The 15,298-nt window shown below is 36.2% G+C and overlaps 1 protein-coding gene across 8 annotated transcripts in view; it reads right to left on the minus strand.

Annotated features, from left to right (window-relative positions):
• FOXJ3 (forkhead box J3) overlaps window positions 1–15,298 on the minus strand; it is a 133,241-nt gene that overhangs the window by 50,874 nt on the left and 67,069 nt on the right. For 5 of the 8 annotated variants that reach the window (XM_059689785.1, XM_059689788.1, XM_059689790.1 and 2 more), the window contains exon 4: window positions 14,392–14,466. The exons of 2 other annotated variants lie outside the window; for them this stretch is intronic. In XM_059689785.1, the coding sequence (XP_059545768.1) occupies window positions 14,392–14,466 (75 nt within the window). Of the gene's footprint in view, window positions 1–10,450; window positions 10,521–14,391; window positions 14,467–15,298 lie in introns of all 8 variants that reach the window. One more of the 8 variants, XM_059689792.1, reaches the window with a different exon arrangement.

Consider the following 15,298-nt stretch of genomic DNA (forward strand, 5'->3'; position numbering starts at 1 on the left):
TATAAAAGTTCTCAATAGTCATTAATGTCACAAAAAATCAAGCAATTCACCTACTTGAAGAATAAGAATTCCAAAGATACTCTCAGATTCAAAATATGTGAGTTAATGTTAAATTCTTGATCCCTGCCTTCCTGATCAAAAGAAAAGGTCTGAGTAAAAAGAAGCCAAATGTCAATTTCTAGAACACCTAAGACCAGTCTTAATTTAAAACAGCAAGAGGACAGCGTACTGGAGAACCAAGATGGCGGCATAGGTTAACGCCGGAGTTTGCTGCTTTGAACAACTACTTCAAAAGTGAAACCAAAAAACGGAAGGGACATCACCCAGAACCACAGGAACGCTGGCTGAGTGGAAGTCCTACAACTAGGAGGAAAGAGAAACGCTCACGGACACTCAGAGGAGGCGCAGTGCTGAAGTCAAATTCTGAGGTGCGGAGTGCGTGGAGCGGGCTGGCGGCGGAGGGCGCGGTTGTTGTTTTCAATCGGGAGGGAGTCGCAGACTCTGAGCACCAGATCCGGGCGAGTCTTTAGGGACCCAGACTCAAACGGAGAAGCGGGACTGTCTGGCTTCGGTCAGAGCGAGTGCAGCTTTCTCTCCCATCTTTGCAGCGGGTGCTGGGACTCAGAGAGGCAGAGCCCCTTGGGACAGGACTGAGAGCCGCCATAACTGCTCTCTCCGGCCCACCCTGTTGATCCTGTGCGACCCGCCCCGCCCAAGCCCTGCACAGAGGCATTTGCCGGATAGCCTCAGGCAAAGGCTAGATTAGCACCTCCCTAGAGGACAGAAGTTCTCTCACTGCTGACACAGCTGATTCTCATAGCCACTTGGCCTGGAGGTCAAACCCTCCCTGGAATTAGCTACAACAATCAAGATTTATCTATAAGACTGCGAACAAAGACCACTAGGGGGTGCACCAAGGAAGCATAACAAAATGCGGAGACAAAGAAACAGGACAAAATTGTCAATGGAAGAAATAGAGTTCAGAACCACACTTTTAAGGTCTCTCAAGAACTGTTTAGAAGCTGCCGATAAACTTAATGAGATCTACACGAAAACTAATAAGACCCTCAATCTTATATTGGGGAACCAACTAGAAATTAAGCACACACGGACTGAAATAACGAATATTATACAGACGCCTGACAGCAGACCAGAGGAGCGCAAGAATCAAGTCAATGATTTGAAATGCGAGGAAGCAAAAAACATCCAACCGGAAAAGCAAAATGAAAAAAGAATCCAAAAATGCGAGGATAGTGTAAGGAGCCTCTGGGACAGCTTCAAGCGTACCAACATCAGAATTATAGGGGTGCCAGAAGATGAGAGAGAGCAAGATATTGAAAACCTATTTGAAGAAATAATGACAGAAAACTTCCCCCACCTGGTGAAAGAAATGGACTTACAGGTCCAAGAAGCGCGGAGAACCCCAAACAAAAGGAATCCAAAGAGGACCACACCAAGACACATCATAATTAAAATGCCAAGAGCAAAAGATAAAGAGAGAATCTTAAAAACAGCAAGAGAAAGAAACTCAGTTACCTACAAGGGAATACCCATACGACTGTCAGCTGATTTCTCAACAGAAACTTTGCAGGCCAGAAGGGTGTGGCAAGAAATATTCAAAGTGATGAATACCAAGAACCTACAACCAAGATTACTTTATCCAGCAAAGCTATCATTCAGAATTGAAGGTCAGATAAAGAGCTTCACAGATAAGGAAAAGCTAAAGGAGTTCATCACCACCAAACCAGGATTATATGAAATGCTGAAAGGTATCCTTTAAGAAGAGGAAGAAAAAGGTAAAGATACAAATTATGAACAACAAATATGCATCTATCAACAAGTGAATCTAAGAATCAAGTGAATAAATAATCTGATGAACAGAATGAACTGTTGATTATAATAGAATCAGGGACATAGAAAGGGAATGGACTGACTATTCTTGGGGGGGAATGGGGTGTGGGAGATGTGGGAAGAGACTGGACAAAAATCGTGCACCTATGGATGAGGACAGTGGGTGGGGAGTGAGGGCAGAGGGTGGGGCGGGAACTGGGAGGAGGGAAGTTATGGGGGGGAAAAAAAGGAACAAATGTAATAATCTGAACAATAAAGATTTAATTTAAAAAAAAATAAAACAGCAAGAGGACTAATGTACAATTAGAAATGTTTCTTTAAGAAAAGAACAACTACTTCTTAACTAGGAAACATCATTCTTGTGATAAACATTAAGCATCTACTACTTATATGAGATATTATGAACATGTCAAAGACCCAATCCTTGTCAAGAAAAAACTCAGGAATGAGTGGAATAGATCAAAATACAGGAAGTACAGCTCAGCTGGTGTGGCTCAGTGATTGTATAAGAATTTCCTAGTAGCTTGCTCCTAATAGCCCCAAACTAAAAATAATCCAAATATCCACCAACAGATAAATATAAAAAAGATTGTGCATGAGTCTGGCTGTGTGGCTCAGTGGTTGAGCATCAAACCCATGAACCAAGAGGTCAATGGTTGGATTCCAGGTCAGGGCTCAATGCCCAGTAGGGGGCATGCAGGAGGCAGCAGATTGATGTTTCTCTCTGATCGATGTTTCTCTCTTCCTCTAAAATTAATTAAAAATATATTTTAAAAGATAAAAATAAAAATACAGGCAGTATATCATTCAGGAGCATTAGCAGTGGTATGCTCAAAGAGTTATAGTAATAAAAAGAAAAGAGGTAAAAACAGGGAGGAAGAAAAGGTGAGAGGGGAGAAAAAAAGGAAGGCTATCTCTTTTCAGAGTAATGCTGACCTTTGAGCTGGGTGGATATTAAAGGATGAGTAAGATGGAAAGAAAGACTATTTTAGATACAATGAAGAATATGGGCAAAAACATGAAAATATAAAACTGCATCATAAATGCAAGATAAATAGTGCAATATAGCTTGAATATAAAGTTTAGAGGTAAGAAGCTTTAGAGGTAAGAAGTTGAAAATGGTGTTTTTACCTGTGTACCAGGCAACAATGTAGAAAATGAAGCAAAGACAAGCAGAGGTTAAAGAAAGGAGGCCAGTTGGAGGTGACAAAATAATCCAAGTTATTTATCATTAAATAATTTTTTTAAAAACTCATTTCTTGTAATTACTTTGTTTTCACATAAAAACTCAGGATCTCAAAACATCAATGATAATAGATCAGGACAGTATCTTCTTATTATAAAAACCCACAGTGAATCAGTGGCTCACTGTTTTGTATCTTATATCCAGGAGCTAGCTGGGGATAACAGATACCCCAATGTTCCAGCATCAAAGCAATTGGTTGAACACATCTCACCAATTATCTCTGAACATACACAGAAAAGATGAAATGGAAATTCTAGACTTAAATCATTCAATGATTGGAAAAAAGTTCACCAGATGTGCTTAACAACAAGTAGGACAGTCAAAGAGCCAGAGACCTTAAAGATAGATCAGTAAAAATTATTCAATTTCAGGAACAAAAGAAAAAGGGGGGAAATTAGTAAAGAAAGCCTCAATGACCTGTGAAACAAGGTCAAAGAGTCTATCATATTTTAATTGGATACTAAAAGGAAAGAAGAGAAAATGGGTCCATAGATCTTAAAAAATAATAATGACTAAAAATATCCCAGATTCGGATGAAACCTCTTGTTACTGATCCTAAAAGAAGTCCCAAACAGAAAATATACAAGAAAATTAGAGGTACGCCAAACTGTTTAAATCTAAATTTAAAGAGAAAATTCTTGATAGTTGCCAAAGAAGGGATTGGGTCTGGAGAGGGCACATTGCATACAGGGGAATAAAAATATGACAGGTGACTTTTTACCAGAAATAGCGGAGGCCAAGGAAAAATCTTCAAAGTTCTGAGAGGTGGAGAAAACCCTGCAAACTCTTAAAGATTCCATATCCAAAAAATGTATTGTGAGGACAAAATAAAGACCTTTCCAGATAAACAAAAGTCTACACAATATGTTGCCTCAAGACCTGTACTACAAAAAATGCCAAAGGATACAGTAAGGCTAAAGGGGAAAGATATCAGAGTGAAACCTGGATTTACAGAAAAGGACATCAGGGAAGGTAAATAATTAGGAAAATATTTTCTTCAACATAATTTCCTTAAAACACTGTGAACTGTTTAAAGCAAACAAAATAAATCCTAAGGTGGGATTTATGGTGTAAGTAAAAGTACAAGATATGACAACAGCACAAAGAAAGGGATGGGTAGATGAATGGAATTATACTGTTCTAAGGATATTTCAGGAAATAGATGGGAAGAAGAAACTAGTAAGTGGTATGAAGTGAAAGGTGGTATAACATTACCTCTAAATAGACTTTGATAAGTTAGTAGTTAAGCTACTAACTTGTTAGTACTATTAATCTCTACAATGACTACTTAAAAATTAATAAAGGGAACATAGCTAAGAAGTCACTAGATGAAATAAAATAGACTATCTATATACTATTTGATTAATCCCAAAGAGTGCAAAAATGAAGCCACACAGGAACAAAAATTAAAATAGCAATCATACTAATAATCATAATAAATATAGACTAAGTACTCCAATTAGATTGTAGATTATTAGACTGAATTTAAAAAGCAAGAACCAATGGCTACATGCTGTTTATAAGAGACACACTTTAAATACAAAGACATTTATAGACTAAAAAAAATACTAGAAAAAATGTCATGAAGTTGCTAAGAAAGGTGTAGTGGCTATATTAGTATCAGACAAAGAAAGCTTCAAGACAGAGTATTTTAAGTAATTAAGAATATTTTATAAAGATTAAAGTACAATTCAACAGGAAGATTAAACATACTACCATTAATATTAATCTGAAATGGATCACAGACCTACCGTAAATGTAAAATAAAACTATAAAAACCTACAAAAGAGAACAAAGGAGAAAATCTTTATGACTTTGGTTGATTTCCCAGACAGGACACAAAGTCACTAATCACTAAATTAATATTTTCAAAATTCAAAATGTCTACTCTTTTTAAGGCACTATTATGAAAACAAAAAAGTCTGAAAAATATTTACACAATATAAATCCAAGAAAGGACATATCCAGAATATATTTTTAAAAACCTCTTAGAACTCAATACTGATGACAACCAAATTTTAAAAAGAATAGCAAAGACTTCAAAAGAACCTTCAGAAGAGAAGATATACAAATGACCAATAAGCCCAAGAAAAATGCTCAACATCAATGATCATCAGGAAAATTCACAATAAAATTGTAACAAAATACCACTTCATACCCACTAAAATGACTTAACTGAAAAAGACAGGTAATACCAACTATTGGCTAGGATGTGGAGCAACTGGAACTCTCACACATTGCTAATGGGAATGTAAGATACACAACCACATTGGGGAAAGGTTTGGCAATTACTTATAATCTTCCATCTACGAAAGCAATTGTTCTATTACTCAAGAGAAATGAAAACACATGCCCATAGAAAACTTGTACAAAAATTTCCTAGTAACTTGTTTATAACAGCCCAAAACTGAAAATAATCCTAATGTCCACCAACAGATAAACAGATAAAAAAGATTGTGCTATAGCCTGGCCGGTGTGGCTCAGTGGTTGAATGTCGACCCATGAACCAAGAGGTCATGAGTTCAATTCCCGGTCAGGGTACATGTCTGGGTGTGGGCTCAAACCCCTGTAGGAGGTGTGCAAAAGGCAGCTGATTGATATTTCTCTCTCTTCGATGATTCTATCTATCCCTCTCCTTTCCTCTCTCCCTAAAAAAAATCAATAAAAACTTATCTTTTTAAAAAAGATTGTGGTATATACATACTTAGTAATAATAAGAAACAAACATATCTAATAGCAACACAGACATTATACTGAGTGAAGCAAGCCAGACATAAATAGAGCATATACCAAATGATTCCCACTTAGGTGAAGAGTTCAATAATGTGAGGTTTATGGATAAATCTAAGAACTTAAATAAATATCACTATCTAAAGCTGGGGTCTGTCTATATAACTGTTTGAAGGATTGAAACAATGCATGTAAAATATCTAATCTATAAAGCAACATATAATGTAAACATTATTATTAATTCATATCAACAATTCTGGTACAACAAGCTAATGTCCTCCTAAAGAAAAAGACTACAATGTTTTGATTTGTAAAATCCCAAAGAAAAATCACAACTAGAGCTCAGTGGATAGAGCATCGGTCTGTGGACTGAAAGGTCCCAGGTTCGATTCCGGTCAAGGGCATGTGCCTGGGTTGCGGGCACATCCCCAGTAGGAGATGTGCAGGAGGCAGCTGATCGATGTTTCTCTCTCATTGATGTTTCTAACTCTTTCTCTCTCTCCCTTCCTCTCTGTAAAAATTCAATAAAATATATTTTTTTTAAAAAATCACAACTAGAATTGTATAGCTTTGAACACATATTCAAAATATGAATCAACAACAATCTTCAACATATCCTAAAGCAATGATTAATTCTAGAGGAGAAAAACGTGGCACCCAATTAAAAACTAGGCAGCATTGTTAAATTACAAAATATTTTCACTTCAAATAAAGTACATTTTAATTATTCCAATAATTTATTTCTGATAGTTTTGTCAACACAAAATATTCTGCTCTATCACACACTAATGTGACTTTTAACAGCCCCCAGATTAAAAATAGCATAGTAAAAATGCTATTATCTGATTAAATACAAGTAAACCCAAGAAGCTAATACTAACTTCATATTGCTATGGAAAGCAGTCTCTATCATAAATAGCCTATCATTCCAAATGGCTAAATCTATAAATTTTATGTTTTAACTAACCTACTGCTCAGTGGTAAAGTGAATCATTACAGACTATTCTCTGCGCTTCCTTAGCTCTCAATGCACACCACTTCAGAAGCCTCAAACATAGTGTTTGGTGCCTTTTGTCCTGACTTCTTTGGTTTCATATCATGTCTCAATGTTGTTGTTATTTTTACTTTCCCAGTTTAGATTTGGCAATCCAGTTTTTAAGTTTTGGGGTTTTTTTTTTACCTTCTACCATGTTAGGATGCTGCTCCTGGTAAAATGCCCATAGGTCCAAGGCACAGCATTTGCATGCACCATAGATCGAGTGAACATATTTACCAGTTTCAGTCTTGGTTTATAACTGTTGCCTAAGCATAATTAAGGATAACAACCCTTTTTATTCCCAGAAGTTTCTAGTTTAAACAGAAGGTTAAATAGTCACTCTATTCATATCACAAAAATAGTCTTCAAACAGTAAAATATGAAGTACTTAAAAGCCAAGCAGTTTGGCTGGCTAATACAATGAATGCATGGACAAAAGCTATTCCAATGGCAGTTCAGGTCCCCAGAACATTCTTAGTTTTTATTACTTCTAAATATATTGATTATCAAATTAAGCTAAGTATGCTCAGGAGAGATCATTAAGAAATTGACTCTTAAAAAAAAAAAAAAAGAAATTGACTCTTAATCAATGGATTAAAAACATGTAATTAACATATTAATTATAGTATAGTAAATGGTTCCTCTAAATGTTAAAAATAGTATGTTCTAATAAGCAATAGTTGGCCATATCTTGTTTTTATTTTTTTTAATATATTTTTATTGATTTCAGAGAGAGAGAAAGGGATAGAGAGAAACATCAGATGAGAGAGAAACATCAATTGTCTGCCTCCTGCACGCCCTCTACTGGGGATTGAGCCCACAACCCGAGCATGTGCAGTGACAGGGAATCAATCCACTGACCTCTTGGTTCATAGGTCAACGCTGAACCGCTGAACCACACCGGACAGATCTTTATCTTGTTTTTAAATCATCAATGCCTTAACAGGATCCTTTCCAAAATTATTATTTTTAAATTGGAAATAATGTTTTACGATATCACAATTAATTTCTAAGAGTTCACCTATATTTAGTATAACTCACAAAGCAATTCAGTATGACCATTATGTTATTAGTTGAGGCTAATTCAACATTTTCTTGTACTATCTCACTATATGTCAAGTTAATTACTGAGTCTAAGCTTAGAAGAAAAGGACTTGATAGTCAAATGAACTTATGACTGACAACAATCCCCATGTTCTTCAAATGGTCATTACTGTGGTATACCAATATAATGGAATATATGAAATAGAATGGCTTCTGATACTCAAAATATGGCTGAATTTCAAATGCATTATGCTAAGTAAAAGCAGCCAGACTCAAGAGGCCACCCACTGTCTGAGTCCCATTTATATGAACTCTAAAAAAGGCAAAATTATAGTTGCCAGGGTCTGGGGGTGGGGAAAGGGGCTATCTACCAAAGGACAATACTGTTCTATATTCTGATCATGGTTAGTTACATTGCATGGATTGTTAAAACTACTAGAATTATACACCAAAGAGTGAATTTTACCATATACACTTTTTTTAAAAAATTAACTTTGGGGCAAAACATTTTTTAAAAGTTTAGATCTGGAAAAGAAAAAAAATGGCCGATCACAGAATGTTATCTCTCTTCATTAGGAAGAGAACAGAGAATCTGCACATGGGAATAAAAGGCAGCTGTAACTAAACTGGTTTGCCTAACAGTGTATACCATCAGGGTTCTAGGTTGGCACTTCTTTCTGTTTCTGCAGTGTTCTCTTTGCATCAGACCCTCATCTAACACAATCTTTCAAACCCTCTCTGAATGCTTCTTCTTATTCTCGGCTTTCCAACTTTGGTTTGTCTAATGGACTATCTCACATTCATAATCAACCTTTGCCTTAATATGCATTCACTGGCACCAATCCTTTCTTCACTCTTGGATCTCATGTTAGTATTTATCTCAATTCCCTTAATTCCTGATTCTATCTCAACTTTGTTCTCACCGGTCCCTCAGCTAAACTTGAGTATGTCTTCTTCCCAGCCTTCAATTGGGGTTCTTACCTACCATAAGTTAAAAACCATAAATGTTAGTAATTTCAACTATCCTTGAAGTGTTTCAGAAATGGCAAATTAACACCTCCCTTGGGATCCCCACCAATGTTTTTCTTCACTCCAATAAATATGATGTCCTTATTTCTGTCCAACCAAACTCTTGCTTATCTTTAAATTCTACTTAATGTTTGGTTTTATACAAAGACACAGATAAGAGGCCAACTTCTTTCTCACAAAAATCATGCTCTTAATTTGACTAGTACTAAAATTACACATTTATCTTCCTTCTTCAGGGTACATACCTATTATTCCTGCAAAACTGCTCATCACTTAATGTTATATATTATGTTCCCTCAACCCTTTCCAATTTTTCTCTATCTTTTCACAAATAAAGTGACCAAAACAGGATAGCAACAAATAATAGTCAATTTACAAATAAATACAATGCAATACTAACTTGACAAAAAAAAAATACACTTTGAAAAAGAGATCAGTCAATTATGGTCCCTTATACTATGAGATAGGAGAGGAATAGAAAAAAAAATCACTATCTCAGAACTTCCAATAGGTAATTCTCTAGCGGTGACTTTGTTGTTTCCTCACAAACCAAGAGACCCCAAACTTCACAGCCACTAAGTTTTACAACCTTCCCAACCCCAGGCCAAAAATTTTATCCACCTCATCCCCTAAAAACAGGGGGAAAAAGCTTTTTACTATGAATTCACTATAGTTATCTCTCCCAGGACAAGCAGTTGCCTTCAGTGTCCTAAACTTCTTAGTTATCAATTTTATTACAGCCCATTGCTGCTAATTAATTGTTGAAACCATTTCCTACAACCCTTTATTTCTTTTAAAGTCAGAGTATCATTTTTATGAGGTAAGAGAGAACAAGATTGAGAAAAGATTCAGTGGAAAGCAAAGAAAGAGAACTCTATATTTTTAAACTAAATTTAGCTGATTGTATTTGTTTTTCAGTAATATGAGCAAAATATTTACCTTTCTTTAAGGTTAAAGTAACAGACATGTGAGTTGCATAAAGACTGTTAAAAAAAAAAAAAGACAAAAATACAGAAAGTAAAACTAATGAGAAAAGAGGAGACAAAAGAGAGGAATAAAGAAATGGATAGACTGCAGTATGAAGAAACAGGGTTGGAATCAAGGAAAGAGAAAATAGAAATCTGTCCTCCAAAAAGCAGCAATTATCAACGCAAAATATAATTTCATTTTGTTTGTGTTCTTTTTAAAGAAAACAATAATGTGGCTGTTTGTAAATGGATTGCAGAACTTTTATGACAACAGCTTCTAGGAAATGAAGGATTGAATCAAAAATAAATGGCCATATAAAAATATCTGTAATTCAACAATATTCTTCAAGCTTAGGCTAGCCTTCATACCTCTCTGGTAATACTTGGAACAGGAAGCTATACCATAAAAAGATGAGAAAGAAGATGCTGTATAAGCTACTTCTACCTCTCTCTCTTGGACCCATCTGGGTCATAGTAGCAGCTAGCAAAATCCTAAGGGGTCAAAGTCCACCCCATACCCAAAGATCAAAACTACTCCCACCCCACCTTGGCTCAATGGTTTTCTCCCACTGTGGTGAGGGTGGTTTTGGAAAAGCTCCTCAAATGCCAGGAAACACTGTAATACAAAAAGAAAAAACAATTCATAAGTACCCAAACTTAACTAACATTTTGGCCTCCCTCTCAAGGAAGATTGGCACAGTGGAAAAAGCACCAGTCTAGGAATCAAGAAACCAAATGTATTCTGCTTGTTCAGCATTCATTCTAAAACATTTGCTATACTCCAGGCGCAGAATATAAGCCAGAAGCTGCTGATGGTCATCTCTGCTACTAAATGGGCTGAAATGCAGCCACCAGAAAAGCTAAGGGATGTAAGGAGACATGCCTGGTGAGAAAATTTAAGAACCAGACTCCAGTTCTTACTGCAGATATTTTCTCTCTTAAGTTGGTCTGTAATGGGCTTCTGTGACTTGCAAGTAAGTCTGGCCAATACACTTGGGTTCTATTTCTACACTGAACCTGGGTAAGTCATTCCTAATTTATTTGCTTTAGTTTTCTTTTATTTAAAATGGACTAGATCTGAGGTTTTCAAAACTTTTTTTAAGCAATGGAACTTTTTAAAATAAAATTTTATTTTTATATCAAAAACTAAAATGAATGTATCTTATAAGATCAGATTACATTTATTTCTGACCAAAATCAGTAAGGACAATGGATATTAAAATTTCACCGTGAGAGTGAAAATTAAAATGATTCTTTTAGTTTAAATGTACTTTACGATATTTACAATTATGACCAAAACCAATGAGAACAATAATGTGTTTTGATAAAAACAAGTTTAATATTAGAGACTAATGGTAAAAACCGAAAGCTTTTATTTACCTCTCAGGATTCAATTTACTTCCGTATTTTGTTTTGGTTGCACATCAGTAAGACAATCTTGATTCAAAAAGAATAGTTGTAAAGAGTAATATATGTCTTTCTACATCTCCCTTAACCCCATGGTATTAGTTGACTAAGGTGGAGAAAAGCTTTTAAGTTCTGCACAAAAGAAAACCTGACAGCAGGTTTAAAAAAAAACAAAAAAAACAGATCTCCAATTGGTTGAAATTTAGTACATAATGGAGGAGATGAAAAGAGTTAACCAAAGAACATACATGCATATATGCATAACCCATGGACACAGACAATAGCGTGGAGAAGGCCTGGGGTGGGGCGGGGGCTGGTGGAAGGGGATAAAGAAGCAGGAAATGGGGGACATCTGTAATACTGTCAACAATAAATAGCCCTGGCTGGAGTGGCTCAGTTGGTGGGGCGTTGTACTTTACACCAAAACGTTGCAGGTTCAACTACCAATCAGGGCATATGCCTAAGGTGCTGGCTCAATCCCCAGTAGGGGGTGTGCAGGAGGCAGCCCATCGATGTTTTGCTCACATTGATGTTTCTCTCTCTCCCCCTCCCTTCCTCTCAAAAAAAAAAAAAATCAATAAAAAAAAAAATTTAAAAAATAAATAAATAAATTTAGTACATAATATAGTTTTCATGTGTGGGTTTTTTTAAATGACTTAATCCTCTTTTAAAAAATAAATCTAAGCCACATGTTTACAGAATCTAATTAGTTGCTTTATAGAACTCTAATAAAATAGGTAATTCCTAAACTCTTAAGAACCCTTTCTGTCAGATTCATATATACTCACTGTCCATAGAAAATTGCAATGAAGTAAATATAAAAATTTGTAATTCCTTTTTTATAATAAGCCTGCTTTAAAGGAAAGAAAAATTTTACCAATTCCTAGTCTCAACCCTAGAGAGTTATGAACACAGGCAAATAATAAACTAGGTCAAATAAGATAACTATTATAATAACCTATTCAATCTTATTAAGAACCAACTTAATGGGCAAATCATAGTAGGTGCTATAAAACATCAGTTTTTTAAGAGAGCCTGCTTTCAACAGAAATTAATAACTCTCCATCTCTAACCTTAAGAAATTAGCCATCTAGCAAAGGATATGATATATTCATTCTCTTCAGTGCCACCAGCCACTGCACAAGTAACTGGGGCTAACAAATAAACTATATACATACCTGAGAGGCCTGGTGCACAAATCTGGGGTCCCTTGACCTTGCCAGTGGGGATCAGGCCGAAACCGGCTCTCTGACACCCTCAAGGGGTCCCAGATTGCGAGAGAACACAGGCCAGGCCAAGGGACCCCAACGGCGCACAATCAGGGCCGGGGAGGAACCACGGGAGGGCTCCAGGGCATGTCCAGCCTGTCTCGCCCAGTCCCGATCAGTTGGACCCCAGCATGAAGCTAACCTACCGGTTGGAGTGTCTGCCCCCTGGTGGTCAGTGCACGTCATAGCAGTTGCTCTAACGGTCAAACAGTTGCAGGGACAATTAACATCTTAGACTTTTATATATATAGATGATCCCTACCCTCATAATTTAGACTTTAACCTAAGGACAGTAGATAACCAATTAAGATTTTAAACAAAGAGTACATATGATTAGGTTAACTTTTTTTTTTTTTTTTAAAGATCGCTGGCTACTATGTGAAAGTTGCTATAAATCAGAAATAAGTAAGTCCATGAAGAGAAAAACTAGTTAGGAGCTGTTACAATGATGACAAAGTAACAGGAATTCAAAAAAGGGAACAACAAATTCATTTGGTGTGTGTGGGTATGGGGGGGTGTTAGCCTCAGAGAAGTAATGTTGAAGCTCAATCTTAAAAGACAAAGAGTAGGCCAGACAAGTAGAGAAAGGGGACTTTGCGCATTAAGAGAAGACCATTTGATGGCCCTAGCTAGTTTGGCTCAGTGGATAGAGCGTCGGCCTGTGGACTAGAGAGTCCCGGATTCGATTCCAGTCAAGGGCACATGCTCAGGTTGCGGGCTCGATCCCCAGTAGGGGGCGTGCAGGAGGCAGCCAATGAATGATTCTCTCTCATCATTGATGTTTCTATCTATATCTCCCACTCCCTTCCTCTCTGAAATCAATAAAAATATTTTTTTATAAAAAGAAGACCATTTGAAAAGCATGTTTGAGAAACCAAGTAATTCCTTACCGTGGGTCTTGAATGGGGTGAAGCATAGCTAGAAAGGCAGATCAAGAAAAATATAGTAAAGGATATTTTATAAAAGAAATATCTACAGAACACTGGGGAGTACTTTTAAGCAGGGTGATAATATGACCAGGCTTTCATTTTAGAAAATTTTTTCCAGAGACACTTAGCTTAAAGAAGATAAGAAGTGCAAACATCCAAACAAGAATGCATGCTTGCTAACAGATACACTGTCTCAAAGTCCTAATCTAATAATTTATCATGACAACCAAATAGGGTCCAAGCAAACACTGAGCTTAGAAATCAAGCAACTAGTACCAAGTTCAGGCCACACTGCAGTTGACAAGGCTATTGAAACAAACAAGTCTCTGTAGATAAAATACTAAAAATGTAATAATGGTGGCAGGAGATAAATGGAATAAAGAGGAAAAAACAGCAACTAAGAAAAGAAGGAAATTAACAGAAAAAACTTCAGGGTAAAAATTACTTCCAGTTCTCAATTACATACAAATCCACCTCTTGTATGTAATACTTAATAAAGTGTGGTTCCTAACAAGCAATTCAAAAACCAAATTTAATACATACACTTAAGAAAATAACCAAACAAAAACTAGATTAGAAACAGCAAACTATAACAGAGGACCAGCTCTATACTAGCTAGTTTCCCACTGTTTAAAAATAAAGTTCTCCCTGCCGCTGGTCCTTGAAGCATACCAAGTAAAATGGGGATACGGCGGGCGGGATAGGGGCGGGGTAGGTGGCAGTGGGCTGAAGGAGGACTTGCTATTTTCACAAATAGTCCTGATCAATAAACCGGAATGCTCTCATTCCAATTATTTTTCTTGATTTAACAGATATATCTTAGGTACAAACATGACAATAGATATAATGAAGAATCCAATTATTTTAAGAAAACAAATCCTACCTTTCCAGGGTCATCCTTGGATCGAGGCACTTTAAGGAAACACTTGTTCAGAGACAGATTATGTCGTATGGAATTCTAAAATTAAAGAAGAAAAACCATACAGTCACTGGAATCCAAAAAGTAAAACCCACCTTTAAAAAACAAAGTCAGAAATCTAAATATCTCTGTGCACTGGGATACAATTACAAATAGAGTAAGCTTTTTAAATGAGCTTCAAATTTAAACCTTTTTGATTTTCAAATTATGAATGCTACAAAGGAAAGCAGTTATTGAAAGTTTCTGGTGAATGTTAGAAAATTCCAAATAATGGACGATTATGTCCCATTTTAAGTGTTTATTAAGAACTTTTAATGATGCAGGGGGATGCCTATGATTAATATTAAGTATTAAATGCTAAATATAAAATTATATACATATTATGACTTTGTGATTAATTCATTCATTCTTGGAAACAAGTCAAAATGCAAAATGTTAATAGCTTTTTTACATAGAATTATATGTGATGATTATTTTCCTCTTTTCTGCAGTTCAAATGATCTATAAAGCACATGTATTATCACTTTTTAATGAGTTAAAAATTCAAAACAAATAATTCCACTGCTCCATTACAAGAGCATATAGGCACCAATCAAGTTCTCACTGCAATCTATAAGAAAGAAAAACAGAAAGAAGACACTAACTACAAAGGGCTAGCAAGAACATCTAGGTTTCTCAATGTCGCAGGAAAAAAATAACCACCTTAGCCCTAGCTGGTTTGGCTCAGTGAATAGAGCGTCGGCCTGCGGACTGAAAGGTCTCAGGTTCAATTCTGGTCAAGGACACAAGCCCAGGTTGCGGGCTCAACCCCACAGTGGGGTTGGTGCAGGAGGCAGCCAATCAATGATTCTATCTCATCATTGCTGTTTCT

Source organism: Myotis daubentonii, chromosome 3 (genome assembly GCF_963259705.1).
Source record: "Myotis daubentonii chromosome 3, mMyoDau2.1, whole genome shotgun sequence".
In the NCBI taxonomy this organism is placed as follows: Eukaryota; Metazoa; Chordata; class Mammalia; order Chiroptera; family Vespertilionidae; genus Myotis; species Myotis daubentonii.